The following is a 23278-nucleotide window of genomic DNA, read 5'->3' as shown; positions in this document are numbered from 1 at the left end:
GCGTGAAAGGTGTGGTTTGAGGGATGTTTTAGTTAGGAGGCGAGTTGCTAGGTAGCGAGATACCGGTAGGTCTATGAAGTGCTGAAGCGATTCGCATTTCACGCCCCTACTCAATGTAGTACGTACCTTGGGTACCTAATTACCTAAGGTAACCAAGGTACACTCCTTGTTTCCAGTTACACACTACCTATGGCAGGAGCCTCTTAATGCGGGGTGTATTCTGGAAAGCTTGTCACACTAGTAGTTGGGGGAGTCTCGGCAGGCAGATATGACCTGGGATGACGAAAGAGGGGCTAGACGATGAAGCCTCAAACCTCTCGCAGCTCCCGAGTCTTACCTACCTACCTACTCTACCTTTACCATACCCGTCCCGAGCTGCAAACCACCTCATGCAGTGAACATCTCATCCATCGAATTTCTCTTGAGTCTTTCTCTTCCAACGAACCCCCCTACTCCGTCCGTACAGAGTATGTAGGTAAATTGCACGATCTAGGGCTGGCACTTACCCAAGTGACGTTTTCGACTCTTTTGGGGTTTCCTCTCTTCAGACCACCCTCATAGCAATACCGCAAAAACCGGGCATTCCATTCCCTGTTGCATCCCCTTTACTCGTGCCGGGACGATACGGGTAACTCCAGATGGATGTGTCGGGCGCATCCGGGTCAAAAATGACCACAACCAACCCAGACCAGGCGCTGCGGGAATCCAAACCCCCAGCTACTGATCCATTCACGTACCTAACCATTATCGGCGAAGTCTTGTCACCTAAGGTACTCCCCACCTTGCACGAGATCCTTCAAGATGCCCAGCTCACCCAGGAAATCGGCTGGGATCTGGTCGGTATGCTCGTCCCGGTTCAGGGCAGCGAGCAGTGCTTGAGGGCAATCGCTCAGCTTGGTAACCCTCGAGAGGTCATTATTAAGGTGCTCGAAGCCCTCGAGCAGGCGGTCGAAAAATCTGACCAGGACGAGGCCGACGAGGCCGACGAGGAGAAGAATCAAATTGTAACCCGCACCTTCGTCACCCTGTTGGGTATGCTGAGTATTCTGCACAGCCGACTCAAGGTTCGACAGCCTTCTCGCTTCGTCCATTCGACCCTACAGGCCGTCTTGCGTGCCTATCGACCACACAACTCGGAGATGACTGCCGCTGTCATCGGCCTCGTCCGCTCCCTCTGGGGAGAGAAGCGTCCTCCACTGCCCAACCGCCAGTCCAGCACAAAAACCATGGACACCCCTTTTACACACCCCGATGCGACCGAGAACGCCCCCGACCCCGAGGCAATGCAGACCGAGGAGCCAGCTTCGTCAGAACCGGCTCTCGTCAAGAGGCTGCTGCAGTCCTTCATTACCTGCGTTGTCGAGGCGTATGTAAACGCTTCCAGCCTGGAGTGGGGTTCTCGGTTGCTCGAGTTTTATAATCCCGAGAAAGTTGTCTTTAGAAAAAGTGTGCTGCGGGCCTTCAAGGATGACGATACCCTGCAGGCTCGAGATGCTCTGGTAGGCCAGCTTGTGGTAAGTTGTTCTTCCCAGACCTACTTCCTTTCAGGGTGCAATCCATATGCTCACCGAAGGGGACCATTTACAGGCCACTGCAGGCGATCTTGGTCTCTCCACTGTCGACTCTCTCGCGCCCCAAGACATCTTTGAAGGTCCTGTGGTCACCGAACCCCTGGCGGGGGAGCTAGACTATTCGGCCGGGCCGGACGGCATTGCATTGTCAACGGGCGGGATTTGGTGTCTGATCGGTTATTGGATCTTTGCACGCGAAGTCTTTGATGCCGATCACGACCAGATCCAAATGTCTATGATTCCCGATCTTTTCAATGTGCTAAGGCGCTTCATCGGCGAAGAGGACTCAGAAGGGCAGATTCGCAAGAATCCTGGCACGGCCGAGGCGTTGCTAGTCATTGGCCTGTGGCTGGACAATGCGAAACGTGTTGCGGGGGGCAAAGCGGAGACGGCAGACTTCATGCCGTACCACCATCAGCTGACGCTTATCTCTGTATTTCACCCGTCTCTCTCCGTCCGCAACGTTGCAACCACCCTCGCGGGCATCGTGCTACACTCCGACCCAGACCCGCAGGACAGACTCAAGATTCTCGAAGATCTCTTGGAGAACTGCGTCTTCTCGGCTCTCCAAGCCTCAGCCGTGTCGTGGCTCCGGGAGGAGATGCTCGTTGCTCGAGAGACCAAGGCGAGCAACCCCTTCTCGAGCAAAGAGGTCATCAACGTCTTGCAGCATCTACTTTTCCCAGACCTGACGCAACTGAACGAGGAAGCTGTTTCAGAGGTGTGGGAGTTTTGGGCACAAAACCACCCCTACCATCTTCAGGTAGCCAGTTTTGCCTATTTGCTCTTTAACGGCGAGGATTTCAAGGGGAACATCCCCGAGGGACTGGGGCCGCTGGCACGGGACCGGTACGCTGAGCCGCTACTTAAGGCCGGACGGAGGCTTCGAAAGGCCCTCGAGGACAAGGAGTTGGATGATATGGGCATGGGCACCGAGGCATTGATGCAATTGGATATATTGGCTCACCAACTCGGCGCGCTGAAGTTTTGAAACCCGCCAGGGCACTTGGCCAGTCTCTCTAGTGTAAAATAAAGAGTTCGATGGGTTCATTCCCCTATTGATTTGTGCACGAATATCGAGTCAAAAACGCGAATGGATTGATATGAACGATTACTATGAGTTTACATCGTTTTAGATAATCTGACAGCACGGAAGACGTGGTGAGGGGCCTGGTTTGGATCCGGAACGGATTGTGGGGCCATGGCGGAAAACGGGAAACGGACGATGGCGCACTAAGAGCCCACAAGGAAGACTAAAAGTGAACAGGATCCAGCAGGACGTTGTGTTTTCCACGTTGAAGGCATCATGTACAGACAAAATGAGTCGGAATCATTGGAAACTTAAGTGAGTACTAGAACATAAGAGGCATCTACACCAGGGAATCACCCGGAATGACTAATATAGTACCAAATTACATGAATGGACGACATAACATGTGTGAGCCTTCTCTTTACATATGAAAGACTAGCTTATACACCGAGGTAAAGTATAGAAGATGTCGAATAGAGATCAACAGGGCAGCGTGGTTCATCCTGACCGACCAGATACTCTGCAGATACAAGGCACGTCCTAAGGTATGGTGGGTCAACAAGAAAGCTTAACAGCTCCTGGGATTGTACACGTACCTGAGTGGAGTCCACATACCCACATCAGCCCAGTGACGGTGCAAGGTAATTATGTACACTACACGTATACACAGATACAACTCACTTTAGCACTAGCGTCCATCCCGAAGGTAATGATGTCATCTACGTCAAGGTCCCCAATTTACGAAGTACACCCTCACTGCCATGACAGTGACAGGCACGGAGACGTTAGTCGGAGCAGAACCTCCTTTAGGAGCTTTTAGGGCGGCTTCATTTTCTTCCTTTCCTTTTTTTTAAATGTAAGGTTTAAATTAGACCGACGTCATCAGATCAACAGCATCACCTATACTATCCGGGTACCTAGGCGGCTACCTTATTAAGGTAGTCTTATTGCTGCTATTATCCCTACCTTACCTAAGGTATTCAGCCGACAGAGAAAGACGGCTCAAGAATAAGGTATTATATTTCCCTACCATAAGGTAGCTACAAACTAAGGTACTTTGTGCTAGGTACCTAAGGTAACGTACCTACCTATTAAGGTAAGGTACTTAACGCCCCGGAAGCGATATTCTGACTTGGGCAGTTCCTTCCAGTATTGACATACGTCATATCGGGAGATGACGACACCTAGTGTCGTACCTGGCAAGCGAGTGTTCTATTGTACGTGTATAGCATCGATCTGTTTACTAACTCTCCCGTGTTTCAGCCTTCCTCCATAATTTGCTTTCTAGGTATTCTCCTCTCGTCTCGACCCACTAATGCGCAATGATAGCGTGAAAATCCGAACACGCGCTTCGATCTACGACTTCCTTGCATTGACTGGGTTGACAAGAGTGTCAACCATTTTGGATGCTTATTCAATCGTCATTACCCATCTCAGAGCGACCACGAACATTTCAGTGTCAGTACTCGCATAGGGATTGCCGCAGGGAAGCACTGAGTTACTAAAATTCAGAGAACCCAGAGAAGCCAGAGAACCAAACCCAGCAGGAATATGCCCGGTTTTGGCATATCCCCGGAGGCCGCATCTGAAGACGATAACCCCACGAGCAACGAGAGACCCGTCCGATTTGGTCAACCATCCTCTACTGTCGCCGAAGATCCCCTCTCCCGAAAAAGCAGGATTCCCAGAAGCATGTCTCAAGAAGCCCAAATCTCCTCTCATACTACATCCTCTCGACTGGAACCTGGTTCAACGTCTGGTGACCAGCCTCCCCAACACACTGGATCCCAGAAGTCCCCGGCACACCCACCGACTGCCCCCTTATATTTACCGCTGGATGCACGCTCGACGGAAAGCTCGCAACGTCCGAGCATAGACAAAAGGTCGAAGACGGAACTATCTGGTCGCATTGGCGGGGTGCGAGCACGACAACCTAGCTTTCCCAGCGTCCAAAGGAGAGCTGATACTGGTTTGCATTCCGCTCAAGGCGTGTCAGGCGATATTCCGCAGGGGTTCAACGGCCACTCAAGCTCTTCTTCGTCGAGCTCTTCCGAGGACGAAGAGAGCGATTATGAACAACGTACCGACTCCGAAGCACATCGCTCCCGTACCGGGGAGGCAGCCAGACGGCAGGGGAAGGAGCCGGATAAAGACCGTACGGACAAATTCAGTCGCTTCATGGTCGGCAATGAGAACTATAGGACTAAGGGAAAGGTCAAGAAGGATGGTCGCTTGGCGATTACCCTGAAGGAGACCCAGAACAAGGGATACCTTGCAAAGGCGTTAGGCCAGTTCGTCAGAAAGAAAGCTGATCAGCAGGAGAGCAAGGAGAAGGATGAGGAGGAAGCCATTGCGACCCGTACGTCTTCCAGATCGACGTTCGCTTCACTCGACATACAAAAGCCTAGGCTGAATATTTGTATGATGGTCATCGGATCTCGCGGGGACGCGCAACCCTTCATTAGGATCGGTAAAGTTCTCAAAGAGCGATACGGTCACAGGGTTCGCATTGCAACGCATCCGGCGTTTCGCGAGTTCATCGAGGTGGAGGCGGGACTTGAGTTCTTTTCGGTCGGTGGCGATCCTTCCGAGCTCATGGCTTTCATGGTCAAGAACCCCGGCATGATTCCTACCCTTGACGCTGTCAGGGCTGGCGACGTTGGCCGGCGTCGGGCCGCTATGGCCGAGATGTTCGATGGTTTCTGGAGAGCCTGCATCGAAGCTACTGATGACCCGAACGATATACAGAACCTCAAGCTGATGGGAGAAAAGGAGCCCTTCGTCGCCGATGCCATCATTGCGAATCCTCCAAGCTTCGCTCATATGCACTGTGCCGAGGCCCTGGGCATCCCCATGCATCTGATGTTCACCTTCCCCTACACCCCGACACAGGCCTTTCCACACCCGTTGGCTGCCATTAAGAAGTCGAACGTCGATCAGGGATATACCAACTTCATCTCCTACCCGTTGGTTGAGATGATGATTTGGCAAGGCTTGGGGGATCTGATCAACGAGTTCCGAGTCCAAAAGCTCAAACTCGACCCGGTCTCTACGCTCTGGGCCCCTGGACAGGCATACAGACTGCACATCCCCATCACGTATCTCTGGAGCCCCGGGCTGGTACCAAAGCCTCAGGACTGGGGTGACCAAATCGACATCTCGGGCTTCGTCTTCCTAGATATGGCGTCTTCGTACACGCCCTCCAACGAACTGGAGGAGTTCCTAGCCGCCGGTGAGGCACCGGTGTATATCGGCTTTGGGTCGATCGTCGTCGATGACCCCGACCGCTTCACGCAGATGATCTTCGACGCCGTCAAGATAGCTGGAGTGCGCGCTTTGCTTTCCAAAGGGTGGGGTGGACTTGGTGGGGAAGAAGGACAGGAAAACGTCTACATGCTGGACGACACGCCGCATGACTGGTTGTTCCCGAAGGTTCGGGCCTGCGTGATCCACGGAGGAGCTGGGACTACGGCCATGGCCATAAAATGTGGCAAGCCGACCATGGTCGTCCCCTTCTTTGGCGATCAGTACTTTTGGGGCAGCATGCTTGGAAGATCGGGCACCGGACCCGAGCCGGTGCCTCACAAGCATCTTACCGCGGAGAAGCTGGCCGAAGGAATCAAATACTGCCTCACGGACGAAGCGCAGAAGAAGGCGGCTGCCATTGCGCGCAATATTGAACTGGAAGGCGACGGGGCTCTGAACGCGGTGCGATCATTCCACAAACATATGAACCTGAGCGGAGCTCGGTCGATGCGCTGCTCCCTCCTGAGCGATCGCATTGCGGCGTGGCGGCTCAAGGATGGCACTGTCAAGCTCAGCCCCATGGCCGCCGACCTGCTCGTTGAAAAGGGCCTCCTTTCTTGGAGGAAACTACGGCTGCTGCGACACATGGAGTGGAATGATTTCGAAGGCCCAGGCGAACCGGTTACTGGGGTGGCAAGTTCTCTCGTCAATACGGTCGGGAACGTGTTTGGGGGGGTGGGTAGCGTGCCGTACAAAATGGCCAAGACGACTCAAAAGAGGAAGGAAAGGAAAGAGAGGAGGGAGAGGAGGAGACGAGCAAAGGAGCTTCGACGGCGACAAAAGAATCAAAACAACGGCGCTCCGGCTTCGACTGGCCAGGCGACCAACGGGGATTTGAGCCGGGATGTTGACGCAAAAGACGCACTCCGGGAGAAGTCTCAGAAAGCGGGTGGACAAGGCGAAACTGCGGCCAGCACAGAACAGCAGCAGCAGCAGCAGTCAAACGGAACGGCCGAATCGAATGGGCAGCCCAAACGTCCACTTGCCCGCAGAGCAGCCGGTACCGGCACAATGTCATCCATCGAGACGAGCTCTACCGTCGATGCCAATCCCGTCGAAGACTACGCCGAAGACGTCGGTAGAGGTATCGGGAAGTCGGCCGAGGCTTTTGCCAAGGCCCCTGTCGACCTCTCTCTGGCTCTCGCACAAGGGTTCCACAACGCGCCTAGACTGTACGGCGATGACACGGTCCGGCGTCCTCCGCGGGTGACGGGAATGCGGTCAGGTCTGAAGGCGGCGGGATTCGAGTTCGTCTTTGGCATCTATGACGGCACGACCGGTGTTGTTCGGCTACCGATTCGCGAGGCCAAGAAAGAAGGCTTCGTCGGGTTTGTCAAGGGTACCGGCATGGGTCTCACGGGATTCGTGCTCAAGTTCCTCTCGGCTCTGATGGGCCCGGTGGGATACACGCTCAAGGGGGTGGTGAAGCAAGCGGAAAAACAGAAACAGCCCGACCGCCTGGTCCGGCGAGCGCGCATATCGCAAGGCCAGCGGGAAGCGGGGCAGCTGGGGCCGGCGCAGCGCAAGGAGGTGGAGTCACAAGTTGCGGACGGATGGCGGACGATGCATGACCTGCGGGAAGCACTCGCGGTGTCGGGGAGGCAAAAGGGCCTCCGCGGGCGACTCCGGATACATAAGAACAAAACGCGAACTCTAGACGTGTTCGAGAGCGTCGAGGCTGCACAACAAGCGATGGCTGCCATCAGGGCGGGAGAGGATATTAGCACCGTCGTCGATGGGAGGGCGACGTAGGGAGACGAACGAGAAGAAGAGCATAAGAAGCGAGCCGATATACCCTTGCCGAAACGGACGTCGAGGACTCGAAGGATACGACATCAAGGCGAAGAGAGTTAGACTTGGCAAGTCAAAGAAAAGGAGGACACGCATGCCCGGCAAACCCGAGGCTACTAATTATTGACGGAATGACTGGCTTATTGGGCGCGGGACGTCGGGATAGGCCAAGGTATGCAAGCGTGGAGTTGGACAACGCAATGCTGATTTTGTTTTGTAACGAGCAGAGAAGCGGCACGAGTTGTTCATGCGTGGTGTGGTGGTGGTGTATGCAAACCCCTAGCCCCTATTTTTAATGTGTTATATCTCTCGCTTTTTTTCCCGCGGGCTGGGGGGCTCTCCGATCTGGGTCTCGGCGAGCCATGGTTGTATTCGATGTCTAGGGGTGTACAGTCTCATAGTTAGTTGTGTATGTCAAGACTATTGGTTTTCTTTTTCTCTTCCTGCAACGAGAAGTGAGGCGATGGACTTGAGATAGTCTCAGTTGCACCACGGTGTTTATTGTGTGCTGTCAGGAGGCATACGTGTAGATCCGATCGTCTGGGAAGAAACGTCCTCGAGTGTACGGACCATAGGTACCTTAGGTGCTCATCGGCGATAAGGCTTATCGATAAAAGCACCTCAGTCTGGTGCAATGGACGATAAGAGTTTCCGAGGTACCTTACCTAGATACCTTCCTGACTGCTTATGTCAGTCAGCCCGTCAGCCCGTCCCGTCACCCCGCGCAACCACAACGAAACAGGCGGGACCCTTGGACCCAACAACGATTCTGACCTGTCTGTCTCTCCCAAGTCAGAGAGCTAGACTTTTGGGGACGGTCTGCGAGACCCTGCAAGCTGGCTCTTGGCTACTACCTACACTCAGAGCTCGGAGTTTTCTTCTTTTTTCCCTAATGGAAGGATAATCAAGATATCCACATGCACCATCCATCATGATAAACTTCGACAGAGATTCATAAACGATTCATGATTCTGCAGAGAGCTCGATCCATCTTTCGATCCACCATCACCATCACCACCATCATCTTACGATACGATTATACGGATACCTGGCATTGATCGACTCGTCACGTACCATCTGTTGTCAACTAGTCAACCAAAGCCGATCCATCTGAACCCAAGACGAAGATCCGGCCATTCCAGCATTCCTTGGTCTCTTCGTTTCTTCGAACCTCTCCTCCTCCTCCTCCTCCTCCTCCTCGACGACAAAAAGACGCCGGCACTGAAGTCGACTACCTTCATTTGTCGTCGCCGTCATGGCGCCGGCAGACGCCTTCTCCGCCCCAGGCGGCGCATACTATGACTCAGATACCATGACAGTTGGTGATGGCACCTGGGACTTTGAGAAAAACACATTCCTGCTGCCCAATCTCGCTGGCTTGAACTTCGAGACCATGCGATATAATGGTATGAAAGTGTCTCTCTTCCCCTTCCCGAAAAGACCGACAGTTCAATTTGTAATGGTGGATAGACGTGGCTGACGAGATGAGCGCCTGCTCCCGACAGGAATGGGAAATCGTTTCTCTACGGTGGCACAATACCACACCCTCATCCTCGGCCATGGCATTCTCGCCGCCATGATCTTCCTCTTCTTCGTCCCCACTGCCGTCTTGATCGCCCGATTCTACACAGGCAGGCCTGGCTGGGCTGTCAAGGTCCATTCCATGATGCAGACCACAACCGTGCTTCTCCTCACCGTCGTCTTCGCTCTGGGCTGGTTCGCCGTCGGCCCGCGTCGAAGCTGGACCAACCCTCACCACGCCATTGGGCTCGCCCTATATGTCATGTTCCTCCTCCAGCTTCTTGGGGGTTGTCTTGTCCCTAGGAAGTATGGTCGCTCCCTCCGCCGTACCATCCACCAATGGAGCGGTCGTCTCATCGCCCTCCTCGGCATCGTCCAGGTGCCCCTCGGATTGACCTTGTACGGCTCTCCACGGTACCTTTTCATTCTCTTCGCCGTCTGGATGGCCCTCCTCCTGTTGCTGTACTTCATCCTCGACTACCGAGCAAGCGATGATAGACGACTCGACCGCCGAGGGCGCGGGGCCCACACTGATGCCTATGGGGCCCCGTCCGAGCACCGCACCGAAGTAACCGAACGTGAGAAGGAACGCTCCGGCGCGGCGAAATGGCTTGGACCCTTGGCCGCCGGCGGAGCCCTCTGGGCATTCATGCGCCATCGCAACAACAAGAAAGAACGAGATGAGAGTCCCGGACGGTCCCGGTCTAGGTCCCGGTCACCGGGCTATAGTCGTGGTCCCGAGGTCATTCCGTCCAGACGAGGGTCGGAAAGCTACGTCGACAACGACAAGTACACCGAGGTGGACTCCCGCCGAGATGGAGACAACGATAAACGGGGCCCCATCATGAAAGGTCTTCTTGGCGTCGGCGCTGCCCTCGGTGCTGGGAAGCTCATGCATTCCATGATGAACCGCCGGCGGGACAAGAGGGGCTACAACGACGAGTACTCTGCCGTTTCGACCGAGACCCCCCGCCGGGACAGGGTTGGCAGATTCGGCCCAGAACCGAGCGAGTACAGCGACTACACGGTGACCACTCGTCATGATCCTGGGAGAGGCCCCGGCCTGCCGCCTCCCGGCAATGCGCCGCCCATGACCGGCGCCCCCAGTGCTGCGGATGAACGTCGCGCCCGCGGGCCAGTGACACCACTGCGGTCGCATGCAAGATCCCAATCCGGATATGACATGGTAGAATCGGACTACTCCTCTTACGTGAGCCCGTCGAGGCGTCAGGACGATACCCAGCGTAGTGGCCGGGGAGGTGCGGCTCAAGGTGTTCTGGCCGGCCTGGGCCTCGGCTGGTTGGCTAAGAAATGGTCGGATCGCAAGAACGATCGGGCTGGTGAACGGCGGATGCGAGATGAAGAGGACCAACGAACCGGCGTTATGGGATCGAGATTCACCGGTGACGGCTACTCTTCCCCATCACGGGTTCCCAGGCACTCTCGGAGGAGGCCTTCAGCGCGACCCCCACCGTCCACTCTCGGACCTTCGACACTCGGCCCCTCCACCCTCGGAACCACAGTCACAGGCATGACGGAGACATCGTCCCAGTTCGAGCCTCGGCCGGCCGCTTCGGGATACAGTAGCGGGCCTCCCATGCCTCCCCTGGCGGCGGGAGCCCTACCGCCTGGCCCACCGCCTGGCCCACCACCAGCACCCGGCTCATACATGAGGAGGACAGGTGCTTCGGGCCCTGGATACTATCCTGCCGGGCCAGTCGAAATACCCGCCGTGCCTTCCGGCTCACGCGGCGCACCCCCACACCGAGACTCGGAAGGCGAATCCTACTTGTCCCCCAGCGGATACGCACAGCGACGCCAATCATCCCGCAGGCGACGCACCGCAGAACGCGCCGCAGCGGCTGCCGCGGCCAGCGCCTCATTGCTTGCCGCAGAGGAAGAGGACCGGCGCAAGGCCGACGCGCAACGAAGCGGCTACTCACCCGGCAGGTCCATGAGCGTCAAGGTCAAGGTCCACGACGACAAGGACCGGAACATGACACTGCGGAGGCTAACAGACGAGGAAGCGGCCACTGAGAGGACGCAGCGCGGCAGGAGACGAAACGGCTCCACGAGCAGTCTGTCCAGCATCGACACGCTGACCGGGCGACGATACCGCCGCGATGGAAGCCAGAGGCCCAGGGCCGAACCGCCCCCCGGTGCCGCCCCTTACGTCCCCGCCGCGCCCTCAGCACCCCCCTCGGTCCATTCAGTCCTTCCACCCCTGACGGCCGGTTCGGGCCCACTCCCACCACCACCCGACCCCTCCGCGGCAGCCGGCGGCGGCCAGCAAAAAGACTCGGCCTACTACTCGGGCCAGCCACCGCCGCAAACGCCAGTCGGCGGCCCCGAACCACCACCGCCGTTCAACCTCGACAGCCCCGGAAGCCATGGGACCTGGAGCGGCATGAGCCCGTCGTCCGGCGGAGCAGCAAGACCACCCACGGCGTCTGGGGAGGCCAAGCGCGCCCCGTCGGCGGCGGCGGATAACCGGCGCAGGCGGAGGTTGGAGAGGAGGCGGAGCACGAGCCGGCCTACCGCGGTGGGACCCGACATGTTTGACTAGGAGGCGACCCGACCCGGGCGACGCGGGCTCACGACGAGCGGCCGCGGTGGCGGGAGTGAGTGAGCCCTTGGAGGGGGGTCGTGGAGTTATTGACAGGAACTGTGAAGAAGACTGTGCGAAGAAGACCTGAAAAGGGGGAGAGGGAGGTTTCTGTCATGTAATTATTCATGTCATGGATGATGAGAACAATCAAGGCGTTGGCGCCAGGGTGGGATTTTTTGCTCCGTCGGATTTTGTATCCGGTTCACGTTATTCCTCGCTACCTACCTACCTACCTACCTATCCATCTTTGCCCCCTTTGCCATCACTTCACCGTCGTGGGAGGATGAATAGTGAATGTCTACTTGACGAGAAGAAACCAATGCGTATATAGATGGTCCTATCATGACTGCGTATATTGTGAAATTAAATTTGAGACCCGTTCTCTTATTGATGATGCCCTGTTTTTCCAGATGCCTGGCGTTTCCGTTTGAAGTCTGTTTTGAAGCCGTTCCGTCCATTTTGGACTTGGTCTCGGTTTGTTTATATTATTCGTTGTTTCATACCCCCTTATTACCCCATCCTATAAGGAGGTGTCTTCAATCACCAATTGATGAGACTTTTGGCAAATACTATCCCATGTTCATCGTAGATATAAGTCACCTGTTTCCTGGGTTTCCGGCCATGGTTCACGGCTGGGAAATACACCAACCCACTGGTGACGTGTGACTCGTTACTTGCCGATATCTCCCTGTCCGTTTTACCACTTCGTGGTATAGCAGTCAGGGAACTGGTGACCCGGGAGTTCACGTCAAAGCTTCATGACATGAGATGGGGTATGGAGCCCATGGTTCCCGTGAGGCCAGTCTCGATTTCGCTCATGATGGACTCGTCCGCCGCGATACTAGTCATGACCTCCTCGGAGGTGTAACCAGCCCAATAGGCCGGGTTCACCTGCGAGGCCTTCTTGGCGCGGTAGATTTCCTGCGCCACGCCCTTGACCTGGCCCGACGCCGTCCCCGCCGCTTTCCAGACGGCCGCGAGCTCTGTTAGGGCCCCGATGTTGAGGCGCAACTGCTGGCGCAGCTCGTCGTCGTCGTGGGGGATGAAGAAGAGGGCCCATTTGCTGAGGTGTACGATGGACGAGAGGGTGATGACGCAGGTGAAGAAGTGGGTGTGGGATAGGAGGGGAACGCGGTGGGTGATCATCTTGCTGATCTCCGCGGCCGACTGAATCGTGTGGCTGGTATGGGCGTTGAAATAGTCGCCAGATGGTACGGGACGGTGCGGCGCGCATGAAGTAACGGAGCGGGCTGGTGATGAGTCGAGCTGGGAGTGTGGCTGGTGGAGCATTATCGACGTACTGAACGGGATGTGTGGTCAGCATGATGATGGGTTTCCGGGGGGGGAAGAAGAAGAAGAAAAGAATTGGTTCAACATACGCATGCGTCATCATGCTGGCCTGGAAAATCATCTCATCAGACTGAAGCTTCTGGCTCAGGGCGTCCTTCTTGGAAGCCGGTAGATGCATACGCCAGTTGGTCAGGAGGGCCTCGATGCGGGCCAGATTCTCGTCATCGGGTCCGAAGATGGGAGGCACACGCATGAATCTGCCTAGATTACGACCGGCAGCGATGCGGTACGCAAAGGACGAGAATTCGCGCTGTTCCCCGGAAAACTCGCGGTCTTCCAGATCTTCGAGATACATGGGCTGCGGAATGGTCTTTGGTGCCAAGTTAGTTGGAGGTTTCTTCCCAGGCCCGTCCTGTCTCACACCCGTGCCCCTGGGGGGGTTTTTTGTTTCCATTTCCTTCTTCTTTTCCTTTTTTTTTTGTTTTGTTTTCATTTACATGGGTCAGGCAACTTACACCGGAGAGAAACTGATGCTCTTCACATGGCAAACCGACATCAGCAGGAACATCAAAGAGGAGAAAGTTGGTCTGGCGGTGGACGCCAGCCACCATGCCGTCTACAATGTATAGATCCCACCACGTCCTCCGCCAGCTCTCCTCGAGGATCGGGATGCCGCGCCCATGGATGGTGGCGAATGCGCGGCTATTCAGCTCGATCTCGAGGGCGATGCGTTCGGCATCGGCAAGGAGCTGGCGCGCTTTCTCTTGCTGACAGTTCCCATCCGTACCGACGATCAGGAGGATCAGGGCTTGGACGAGAAAGCCGTCCTTCTTGGTGGACGGGTCTTGCACCAAGCGCAAGACCTCCTCGTAAAACCCGGCGCGGGCCGGGCCAATGTCGATGAAGAGGGATCCTACCCAGCGCATGGCGGCCAGGAGGGGCTCCACATTGGTGTCGGCGAGGATTCGGAAGAACCACTCCTTGGGCAGCACGAAAGGGTGGCCGGCGTGGAAGTGGCGGTAAAAGGAGTCGATACAGCGCTCGGCCGGGGTCTGCACGGGGACTTGGGCGGGGATGAGGCCATGCTGGTTCAGGGCCAGCTGCGTGCCGTGGTAGCCGTTCGTGCTCCCGTACGGGCGGTATAGCTGAAGGTTACTGACATGGCTGAGGTGATGGGCGCCGTTGAAGGTCATCGTTGGCGGGCTCGGGCCAACCGGACCGACCGGACCGACCGGACCAGCATGAAAGGCAGCAGCCATGGCGGCGGGCATGGCGGTCGGCATGACGCTCGGAGCAGCTGCGCCGAGCAGCATGGGACAGCTATCGCCGTTAGGGAGGCCCGGGGTGGGCGAAGTCGAACGGGCCCTCTTGTTCGGATTGGCAGCGGTCCCCCTCCTTGGGCCCCGGTAGCCGCGCCGAGAGGCGATGTAGACGCACTCCGTATCGGATGTCGTGCATCGGCCGCATGGATTCTGGCCATCGCACTTGAGGTGCTTCCCGCGCTACAGGGACGTGATCGGTCAGTCTCTGGTTTCGCATATCTTCACCACCCCCGTTTCGGGAAGAGGGCTCATAATAGAGGATAATATTGATCGGCGACCATCAGGGGTCGGACCGAACCAGCATGGGGGACCGACGAGCTCTTTAGGAAGAGCTACGAAGTACGACACGATACTACGCATGGGGACATGACATGATGAGGGAGAGGGAGAGGGAGAGGGAGAGGGGGAGGGGGAGGGGGAGGGGGAGGAGCAAAGGACTGCGGGCGGGCATGTCCAACGAGAGAAGAAGAAAAAAGAAAAAGAAAAAAAAAGACGTACGCAAGCCAGACATGCTGCCGGAACAGAAGGTGCTTGGTTCGACTGTTGCGACGATTGTGTTTCGCTGGTCGCCGACGACGGCGCGCTGGACGAGTCGCGGGCACTTTGGGCGGCGGGCGGCGTTGATTCTTGGTTGGTGTCGGGCACCACGGTCGGGGGATTAGTCGGGGACCCATTGGTCCTAGGAATGCCATTGCTGGCTGGAGGTGGAACCTCGGCGTTCAAGACAGTCGACTCCATTGCAGTGCAGTTCAAGGGGCCCAAGAGAGACAAACAAATATGAGAAGGTCGATCCGCAGGGTCGTGGGCTTGTCGACCATGAGAGTTGCCGCGGGGAACAGTAAGCTAGATCGGTCTTTTATTTTTCCTCTTCTGTTCGAGCGAGGTTTGGTGATACGGGGGAGTGGGGAGGAATTGGGAGAAGCACAGAGGGTTTAGCACAAGGAGGGTCCGAATGTTGTGCCTTTTCCCCCCTTTTTCCCTTTTGTTTCTTCTTTCTTTCCTTCTCGAGGGGGGGAAACAGAATGAACAACTGGACAACTGGAGACTACAGGTCGGGCCGCCCCTCGGCCGGCAGGCAGGAAGACATAGGGAATCGGATGAGAGAACTGTGGACCGTGGACCGTGGACCGTTTAGTTTGTGCGATAGGAGTATGCGAAATACCCTGCGAGTCCCCGGTACACAGACGGGGGGGAGTTACTTCGTATTTCGTAGATATGATGGGGACTTCGATTCGAGATGGGGATGACTGGCAGTTGGTTGGACTGGACTGGGGACGGCGGACGGCAAAGTCGAATGGGAAATGCAATATTCGAGTAGGGGTGGCCGTATGAGAAATGGACGGGGACGTCGGATTGCTGCGTTACCCTAGCTATCATAAGTCGGTCAGTTTCCAATGGATAAGCTGAGGGAGCAACACGCTTCACCTACCTGCCCATTACCCTGTGTACAACGTATGTCTTCTTGGGGGTTGAGTCCAATGTTGGAGGACGGACTGCTCTGCGCGACAGGGTCCTCGTGGGCTGAACGATGACAGCCAAGCGAATTCAATGAAATGACAGGATAGAGGAATGGAGTTACGAGGGAGGCGGATAAGCGAGTGAGTATCCGTACGGATACATTAGCAGAGTATCCGTAGCGGAATAGCAGGATAACCGACCAATCTTGTGCCAGTTCTGCGTTTTGTTGATGGACCGGCATGTGCAACAGGCGGGGGAACCAACCCGGATTGATTACAGGGTGGATGAAACAAAACAAGGGTGGACCCTACACTGACAACGGACTTCGCAGATGGCCCTAGACGGATCTAGTGTAGATGTTGGGTTCTTCGATGTCTTTGGTCGCGTCGTTGAGGTGACACGACGATAAACGAGAATCGGACAAGAAGGACATTTCTTGGTCAACAAAAGCCCTCCTATTCGTGATTAGTTTGCGGCTCAGCCTTGGTCGGAGATCTCGAGCCCCTCCTTTCTTCTTTTGGGTTGAAAGAATGTGAGGGTGAGGGTGATGACAGTGATGGTGATGGTGATGGTGTGAAGAGAAGAGACCGCCGGGTAATTAAAGGAGGGCGGTGGACTGTGCGTTTTGGGGGTCGTGGCTTCCTCAACACAGACTAATTACGTTGTATGTACCATACGTTGTACTTCGTGCTCCATAATTCCGTTTTGTTTTTGCAACGTTTGCAACAGCCCGGAAATGTCCTTTATTCGTACCCTAGGTACATACAAGAGGTGAGTACCTTGCTTACCTTACCAGGTAGTTTGACAAAGTACGTATCCGCACATAGCACCGTACCTACCTGAGGTATAAGGTAGCTTAGGTACCTACTACTGGTCGTACCGAGTACTGACGGAGCACTGATAAGGTAGTAAGGTACTGAACTCGAAAGAATACGTCGTCATCGCTGTTGGTACGGAGTACCTGTGGGGACGGGCTGGCGGGATCGCGGTCGGGAACAAACCGAATCCAGCCTCGAATCGCCAGTTCTTGTCGTGGGGACGGAGTCTCGTTAGGGCATGCTTATTAGCACCTACGGTAATTAATGGCTGACAGGTCCAGATGGCGGGTGGTACGAAGTAAGGTATGAGTATACGTTGTAGTTGTACATACAGGGCCCCGAACCACATCATTAGCTGCCGTTTCTTCATTCTCCTCTTCTGTCTGCTTTCTGCTACTGCTGGCTTTGCAGATGCCATTGCCATGACAGGTAAGGTACTTTTATGACGGCCGAGAATAGGGACCTGTTTTCCGAGCTGTCCGAATGTCAACAGCATCCGGCCGCCCCGAGCTCCTACAAGTATGGCAGCTTGTTCTGGTCCTCCCGTTGTCCGTTGTGCCTTCGAGTAAGTTGTACCCGTGACACGTCTAATGTCGAGAGGCGTTCGGGCGATGGTCGCAGAGACGCAGCCATACGTCGAGGTAAACTTGACTCGCCATTCCTCAGCGGGCCCCTTATCATTTATTGACCTCTGAATATATAATCACAACTAAGAGGGTGATAACAAAGGAAGGTAGAAAAGAAGGGCAAGGTATCAAAAAGGGACCAAAGGAAAAATACCTCTCAACAAACCGTCAGTACACACTACAGCCAAGAGAAAGAGAAAGAGAGGTTCATACCTTAGGCAGAAGAGGACTCACTCGCATAAGCCAAACCACCACATAATGCCACTTCAACGCCCCTCCCCCCACACTCGGCCCAGAGGACCAGAGTCCGAACGACCGAAAGGGATGATGGTCTTCTTGCCTTCCTTCTCCTTGGTAGCACTGTCACTGTCGTCGCTGCCACCACGGTTCTCGTTCTCGTTCTCATTCTCGTTCTCGTTCTCGTTTCTGTTTCTGCCAGCATTATACCCCGAGGACATGTTGATCCCCTCGAGAAAACCGCGAAGAGAGACGACCTCGTCCTCAGAGTGCCGAGGCCGCACACCAGCGGGCAATTCGGTCAGCTCCATGACCGAGGAAACAACCGGGCTGCTTTGGTCCGAGGCAGGGGTGGTAGTCCGGGGCGTGGGAGGAAGACCCTGCATGGACGCAGCGCGCTTGCGGGGACGGCGACCTGACCTGATGATGCCGGAGATGTGTTCGCGGTGTTTCCAGGCCAGGCGACCACCGACGCCAAAGACAAGGACGGCGGCAACGATCCCAATAGTGATGGGTCCTATCAGCCTATCATCTATCTTGCGGGCCGTGATGATGGCTCCATAACCATGACCTAGGAGGCTGAGGAACAGAATGAGGAGCTTGGTGGCAAGCATGGGTGTTGTTTTGAGAAGGGTAAAGGTGTTGATAAGGTCTTGGTCAAGATCAAGGTCTGTTGCTCTGTGATGATATGAGACTGGTTCTGCGCACAGGATTCCAGATTCTTAATGTGATGCCTGGTGGTGATGCCTGTTTTCATGCACAAAGCTGTAACAGCCAAAGGGATGGAATGACGCAAAGAAAGACAAAGCGCTGGAAATGGTGAAGAAGGCATGTGAAATAATGTAGTGGAGAGAAAGCCTTTCTACCCTTTCTACTCATATATCCCGTTCAAAGCATCGCCTAGCCAACTTGTCCGGTCACGATAGTCTTGTTGACATGCATGGCCTTTCCTTCTCCAGTGTCCGGTTCACCAGCCCCTCCGTTGGCAAGGTAGGGTGCATCTAATGCCCAAAAGCCATGAATGCTCTATTACTGATAATGCTTGACATCCCGAAATAACAACTATAGGCATAGATATCTTAACCAGAAGGCCAGTGATTTCTTCAAAGATTAATTAGCATTGTCCACAATAGTGTAATAACAGTACAGGAGAGGTAGTTCGATATTCCTCCAGCATGGTGTCTGTACAAGTAGGTAGTCGTCCGAATCCAACGCCTTGCGCTTGCGAGCATCCCCTTCGCTCATCCCCCCTTTCCAGTCGTTTTGAAGTGCCTACACCCCCCACCAAGAAGCCATTGAAACAAATGAAATCCCTAGAGACGGTGTCCCGGCCGTCCTGTATGTTACCGTGATCATACAATGATACTCATACACCGTACAGCTCCCCTTCTCCAGCTTCAAAAGCAAAAAATGTTCCCACCCAGAGAGGAAACTTGGCCTATAGCCTAGAGGTCGGCCCAGTCCGCCCAACGCCGTTCTTCGCCCTCTTCCAATCCCACTTGGCCTTGCCATCATATCGCATGAACTTGTTGCCCAATGCAGCCGACACCGTCAGCGGTTCCTCGGTCGGGACCAGCGAAGGGTACGAGTAGTACGGCAGCCGGCCCTTGCCCGTCTTCTTCGTCATCGCAGCAGGGAGCGTCTTCCGCTGCTCCTTCATGATCTCGCCGAGTTCCTTCTCGTTCTCGGCAATCTGCGCCCGGAGGAACGCGAGGTCGTGTTTCTCGGCTTGCTGGAGCGAAGCCATCACGGGCGTCCGCGGCGTGTAGGGGATACCGTCCAGCTTGGGCGCGCGTGCCGGGTCCGGGACGATATTCGGGTCGAGGTGCGCCTCGGACCCCTTGTCCAGAAGGGTCTGGATGTCAATACTTTCACCCGGCGGGATGGAGGTCGGGTGACTGGGCGTGACGCAGTCCATGTCCACCTCCTTGCGCAGGACGTGGTCGATGTCGATGGCGGAGAAGTATGCGCACGACTGCGGGAGGTCGTGGATGCCGACCTGCTCGGCGAACATGGCCCTCGTCCAAATGTTGGCGACCTGCAGCGCCATGGCCGCACGATACCTGTCGTCGTTCTTCACCAGGTATCTGATCTCGTCATGGACAGTGATGGCGACACGAGCATCGATGTTGAAACGGCGCGTCAAGTAGTCCATGGCCACGACGAGGAGATGGAGATAGTCGACGCCCGAAGACTGAATGGCCCAGTTGATGCGGGAAGTGAGGTAGCCGCCTTTGTTGATGTAGCGCCCCATTAACGCCTCGGTGATGCCCGCGCCTAGCACGGGCGTCCGTGGTCGCTCTTGCTCCGCAAACTCCTCGAGTTTGTTGAAAACGAACGACTCGGTCCCGCCCCGCCAGAAGGGTCGCTTGTGCAAGATCTTCCTGTTCGTTTTGGTCCCTTTCGTGTTGGCATACAGTCTAGACGCGATCTCCAGCGTCTCCTTCTCCGACAGCGTCGGGTTGAACTGGCGCAGGAGCTGCGCGGCGAACTTCAACCCCGCGCCGTAAATACGGCCGTAGTTGAACACCTTGGCATCATTCCTCGTGATGCCGAGGATGCTAGCCGTCCGGGAGTGGAGATCGGTGCCTGCCGCCTTTGTGCCTTCCAGGGTCATGAAGCCGATGGCATTGCCGCCGTGGAGCTTGAAGGTAGCGTCCCCCATCAAACTCGCGATCCACAACTCTTCCGAGTCGACATCGGCACCGACGAAGCTGTAGCCCGGTGGGGCCTTGACCATGGCCTTCAACTCCGATCCTACCCTGTTCTTCTTAGCATTGCTGGCCGTGAGCCACGTGTTCTCGACGGCTCTCCTGGTGATCGTCCCCATCGGGATGACCTGCGGGAGAATGAATCCCTGGTCGCTTGGGATTTCTGCCCCGGTCTTCTTGTTGTTCGCCAGATCATCGCCGTAGACAACCATCTGAGACATAATCCGGTCTCGTGCGCTGATCCAGTATGAACAGGATGCGTTCATTTCCAGCGCCTCCTTAGCGTAGGAGTATGTGGACGAGAGCGCCCCGCTCTCGAAGTATGACAGATAGCTCTTGGCCATGGGGTTGGTGCACCTCGCTGTCGGACCATCCTTATGTGGTAGCTTGAAGTACACTCCCTGGACGTCTTCCCTCGGGGCATCGATTTTCTCGTCGCTAAAGTCGCACCGTATCATCTGCTTGCTGAGGTATTTGGGAGCCTCTGATTTCGAGACCCGAAAGGTCCAGCCATATGTATCCGACCAGAAAAGGGGACGCCCGTCCCAGGAAAGCTTGAGAAGCAACGGAGCGATCCGCGTCCTGACGCTGATGTTGATGGGTGCGTCATTCTTCGGAAACAGATCCTTGTACCACTGGGGCATACCGGGCTTTTTCTGCCTCGCAGCAGGCCGGGGAGGGTCATTCTTCTTCTTTCCCTTCACCATCCTGATCTCCTGCCCAGACCAGTCCAGTTGCTTTAGCCACGGATCGTTGCCCCAGATCTCCGGACAATCCTTGATCTTCAACGCCTCCTCCGTCAGGCCAACCAGCCGTTCCACGACAGCGTCAGAAAGCTTCTGGTAGGTGGCTTCGGCGTTCGCAATGTAGGCGTCCCAGGACGTATTCACGGGGAGAATGACGGAGGAGAGGTGTCGGAGAGCGGCAAAGCTCACGGGATGAGGGCAGGTGGAGAGGAAGTTGGGGAACACGACCTGGAAGACTCGGTGGGTTATGGCGACGTCAGCAGCACAGTAGTCCAACATCTCGTCCAGTTTTCCGAGGACTCCATTTCGGTCTAGGGTTCCCATCTCGTCTCGGATCGCTTTGTCGATGGCGACGTCGAGATGGAATTTGGCAACATCCCGCAGGGAATTGACGGAGCTGCGCTCGACCCACAGGTCCTCCTCTTCTTGACGTAGCGCACTATTCCTCAGAAGCTCGGCCAGTTGTACGTCCTCTGACTGAGTGGCAATGCGTTCCCGGAGCTCCCGGTTCTTCTTGTGCCTCATCCAAGTCGGCCGCTGCTGGGAGCACATGCCGTTGACGGCGACGTGCAAGGACATGGTATCCAGGTAAGCATTCCGCGTTTGGCGTACGTCGTACTCCTCCAGAATACGGGCCCTATCGTATCCAATGTTGTGGCCCACGATGATGCGCTCTCTGGATGGATCGCCCAGGGGGATCAGGTGGCGGTCGTTGTCGGATTCGCCTAATAGCCACGGCGACAACCAGGCATACCAGGCCGTGGGGCTTTGAGCGCAGGCCATGACGGCAAATGAGCTCTCCTTCCACATGACCTCAGTATCGAAGCAAAGGATCGTATCGTCGGGCGCATCGACAGGTTCGGCACGTCCGTCCGCATGGTATTTGGTCCACCCGCTGCGGCGGACCCACTTCCGGGGTTTCGGGGGCGCATTGGCAACGACAAATTGCTTCGCCATGGTTAGGTATGGCTCAGCGCAGTCCACCCCAAGTTTGTGAAAGTGTTCGTCGAGAGATCGGCCGTGCAGTGGGGGCAGGTCGAACGCGATAGGATCGCTGTTGTCGGTATTTTTCCCCAGTAGATCATGTCTGCGCAAGTGATCTTTAGCGAGCTCTACAAGAGCCGCCGGCGGGGGAGAATTCCCGTTGGGAAATATTTGGCCATGGATGTGGGAACTGAGTTGCTGAACGCCGATCTCGTTAAAACGTGGTTGCGACGGGACTGGGTTGCAGAACCGTTCTGTTAGCTCAAGAGGGATCAACGGACTGCAGACATGCGAATGGAAATGGAAGCCGCAAATTCCCTTACTCGCTAGACTCTTCCCGTGTCCCTGTACCTGGTCTGGCGAAGAAGATTCGATCTTAGCTGTGTCGGTGCTGAGGGCGACGGAGGGTTGCCATCGTATCACGCCAATATGGGGGCGCACTTGATGAGATTTCACCAATCGGCCGCAGGTTGCTGTTGGGCCCCTCCAGAAGTGCCCATGTACAATCTGTCGCATTTTTGTTACCGTCTGCTGAGATTCATTTTGAAATGGTGTTTGTTACTGTAGTCCCAGAGGCGAAGTTGAAACACTGGGTCGTGGAGTGTGAAGTGAGTGCATGAAGTCTACCCTGCGACCGTCAAACTGCGTCTGCGTCACCTTGTCTGATGTCTCTGGCGAAGTACCTATTAACTCTGGTCTAAAGTAAATTAAATAAATTAAATAATCACGTGATAACGCGTCTGCCTCGTGCCTTTCGAGTCTGTAGCCCCAATCGCAGCACAGGATGCCAATTTTATTCGCGATCATTGGTGCACTGTTGGTGCTTTAGAAGAATTATAATATTATATTATAATATACGACATCTTCCCTTGTAAGGGATTCAAGTCCAATCCAAGGGCAGATGGATAGGCACCACTCCTTTGTGCTTCGTTCGCCAATCTCTGTGGCTGTTGACGGCCCGGGAGACCGCCAATCCCCCTTATATCCGTACATGTCAGCCTTTGCCACCCCCTCTTCGTCTTTGACGAAGGTACTAGGTAGCTTCAGCCGCAGCTGGAAGACACTAGCCACAAAACAAGGATCTAACCCACTACGTCAGCCACAATCAGATCCACAACTCACCACGCCGATATCTAAGGTACTTCGTATACATTTGGGACGACTACGTCAACATGCGATAAACATAACCTTCACAACGAGCTTTTCACTTTCATACCATCCTCCTCCGCACTGGAGGCGAGAATTGGCAGGATTTGTCT

General features: G+C 55.5%; 8 protein-coding genes across 8 annotated transcripts; 4 read left to right on the top strand and 4 right to left on the bottom strand.

The window, feature by feature from the left end:
• The first annotated feature begins 295 nt into the window (after nucleotides 1-295).
• Nucleotides 296-2937, top strand: SODALDRAFT_328352 (DUF1760-domain-containing protein). Its single transcript, XM_028610663.1, has 2 exons — nucleotides 296-1514; nucleotides 1588-2937. Exons 1-2 carry the CDS (start codon nucleotides 669-671, stop codon nucleotides 2560-2562), a joined length of 1821 nt encoding a protein of 606 aa, XP_028463777.1. The 5' UTR covers nucleotides 296-668; the 3' UTR covers nucleotides 2563-2937.
• An 893-nt stretch (nucleotides 2938-3830) lies between these two features.
• SODALDRAFT_316234 (UDP-Glycosyltransferase/glycogen phosphorylase) lies at nucleotides 3831-8079 on the top strand. Its single transcript, XM_028609307.1, has 2 exons — nucleotides 3831-4059; nucleotides 4123-8079. The coding sequence occupies exon 2, from the start codon at nucleotides 4153-4155 to the stop codon at nucleotides 7657-7659; it is 3507 nt and encodes a 1168-aa protein (XP_028463776.1). The 5' UTR covers nucleotides 3831-4059; nucleotides 4123-4152; the 3' UTR covers nucleotides 7660-8079.
• A 407-nt stretch (nucleotides 8080-8486) lies between these two features.
• On the top strand, nucleotides 8487-12226 carry SODALDRAFT_352820 (hypothetical protein). Its single transcript, XM_028613611.1, has 2 exons — nucleotides 8487-9104; nucleotides 9204-12226. Exons 1-2 carry the CDS (start codon nucleotides 8954-8956, stop codon nucleotides 11783-11785), a joined length of 2733 nt encoding a protein of 910 aa, XP_028463775.1. The 5' UTR covers nucleotides 8487-8953; the 3' UTR covers nucleotides 11786-12226.
• SODALDRAFT_55400 (hypothetical protein) lies at nucleotides 11978-12581 on the top strand. Its single transcript, XM_028615477.1, has one exon. It carries the CDS (start codon nucleotides 12170-12172, stop codon nucleotides 12491-12493), a length of 324 nt encoding a protein of 107 aa, XP_028463774.1. The 5' UTR covers nucleotides 11978-12169; the 3' UTR covers nucleotides 12494-12581.
• Nucleotides 12539-15504, bottom strand: SODALDRAFT_55342 (hypothetical protein). Its single transcript, XM_028615476.1, has 4 exons — nucleotides 14938-15504; nucleotides 13633-14619; nucleotides 13207-13487; nucleotides 12539-13127 (listed from the first exon to the last, which is right to left on the bottom strand). Exons 1-4 carry the CDS (start codon nucleotides 15175-15177, stop codon nucleotides 12584-12586), a joined length of 2052 nt encoding a protein of 683 aa, XP_028463773.1. The 5' UTR covers nucleotides 15178-15504; the 3' UTR covers nucleotides 12539-12583.
• Nucleotides 15485-16330, bottom strand: SODALDRAFT_362822 (hypothetical protein; the record flags this gene model as incomplete). Its single annotated transcript, XM_028614501.1, has 5 exons — nucleotides 15485-15545; nucleotides 15626-15809; nucleotides 15889-15960; nucleotides 16098-16113; nucleotides 16241-16330. 5 exons carry the CDS (start codon nucleotides 16328-16330, stop codon nucleotides 15485-15487), a joined length of 423 nt encoding a protein of 140 aa, XP_028463772.1.
• An 860-nt stretch (nucleotides 16331-17190) lies between these two features.
• SODALDRAFT_328347 (hypothetical protein) lies at nucleotides 17191-18540 on the bottom strand. Its single transcript, XM_028610662.1, has one exon. It carries the CDS (start codon nucleotides 18190-18192, stop codon nucleotides 17608-17610), a length of 585 nt encoding a protein of 194 aa, XP_028463771.1. The 5' UTR covers nucleotides 18193-18540; the 3' UTR covers nucleotides 17191-17607.
• Nucleotides 18541-18642: 102 nt separating this feature from the next.
• SODALDRAFT_55296 (DNA polymerase gamma) lies at nucleotides 18643-22748 on the bottom strand. The gene is made up of 2 exons (XM_028615475.1): nucleotides 22343-22748; nucleotides 18643-22255 (listed from the first exon to the last, which is right to left on the bottom strand). Exons 1-2 carry the CDS (start codon nucleotides 22533-22535, stop codon nucleotides 19017-19019), a joined length of 3432 nt encoding a protein of 1143 aa, XP_028463770.1. The 5' UTR covers nucleotides 22536-22748; the 3' UTR covers nucleotides 18643-19016.
• Nucleotides 22749-23278: the final 530 nt, after the last annotated feature.

Source organism: Sodiomyces alkalinus (genome assembly GCF_003711515.1).
Source record: "Sodiomyces alkalinus F11 unplaced genomic scaffold SODALscaffold_10, whole genome shotgun sequence".
In the NCBI taxonomy this organism is placed as follows: Eukaryota; Fungi; Ascomycota; class Sordariomycetes; order Glomerellales; family Plectosphaerellaceae; genus Sodiomyces; species Sodiomyces alkalinus.
This window is presented reverse-complemented; position numbering and strand designations above follow the sequence as displayed.

Bases quoted from the DNA above. Each gene is read 5' to 3' on its own strand.
- SODALDRAFT_55296 (XM_028615475.1), bottom strand. From the start codon at position 22,535: ATGCGACAGATTGTACATGGGCACTTCTGGAGGGGCCCAACAGCAACC. The intron at 22,256-22,342 runs GTAAGGGAATTT...TCTGCAACCCAG, and splicing joins ACACGGGAAGAGTCTAGCGA to TCCCGTCGCAACCACGTTTT.
- SODALDRAFT_352820 (XM_028613611.1), top strand. From the start codon at position 8,954: ATGGCGCCGGCAGACGCCTTCTCCGCCCCAGGCGGCGCATACTATGAC. The intron at 9,105-9,203 runs GTATGAAAGTGT...TGCTCCCGACAG, and splicing joins CGAGACCATGCGATATAATG to GAATGGGAAATCGTTTCTCT.
- SODALDRAFT_328352 (XM_028610663.1), top strand. From the start codon at position 669: ATGACCACAACCAACCCAGACCAGGCGCTGCGGGAATCCAAACCCCCA. The intron at 1,515-1,587 runs GTAAGTTGTTCT...GACCATTTACAG, and splicing joins CTCTGGTAGGCCAGCTTGTG to GCCACTGCAGGCGATCTTGG.
- SODALDRAFT_55342 (XM_028615476.1), bottom strand. From the start codon at position 15,177: ATGGAGTCGACTGTCTTGAACGCCGAGGTTCCACCTCCAGCCAGCAAT. The intron at 13,488-13,632 runs GTAAGTTGCCTG...TTGGCACCAAAG, and splicing joins AGCATCAGTTTCTCTCCGGT to ACCATTCCGCAGCCCATGTA. The intron at 13,128-13,206 runs GTATGTTGAACC...CATCCCGTTCAG, and splicing joins GCCAGCATGATGACGCATGC to TACGTCGATAATGCTCCACC.
- SODALDRAFT_316234 (XM_028609307.1), top strand. From the start codon at position 4,153: ATGCCCGGTTTTGGCATATCCCCGGAGGCCGCATCTGAAGACGATAAC.
- SODALDRAFT_328347 (XM_028610662.1), bottom strand. From the start codon at position 18,192: ATGCTTGCCACCAAGCTCCTCATTCTGTTCCTCAGCCTCCTAGGTCAT.
- SODALDRAFT_55400 (XM_028615477.1), top strand. From the start codon at position 12,170: ATGACTGCGTATATTGTGAAATTAAATTTGAGACCCGTTCTCTTATTG.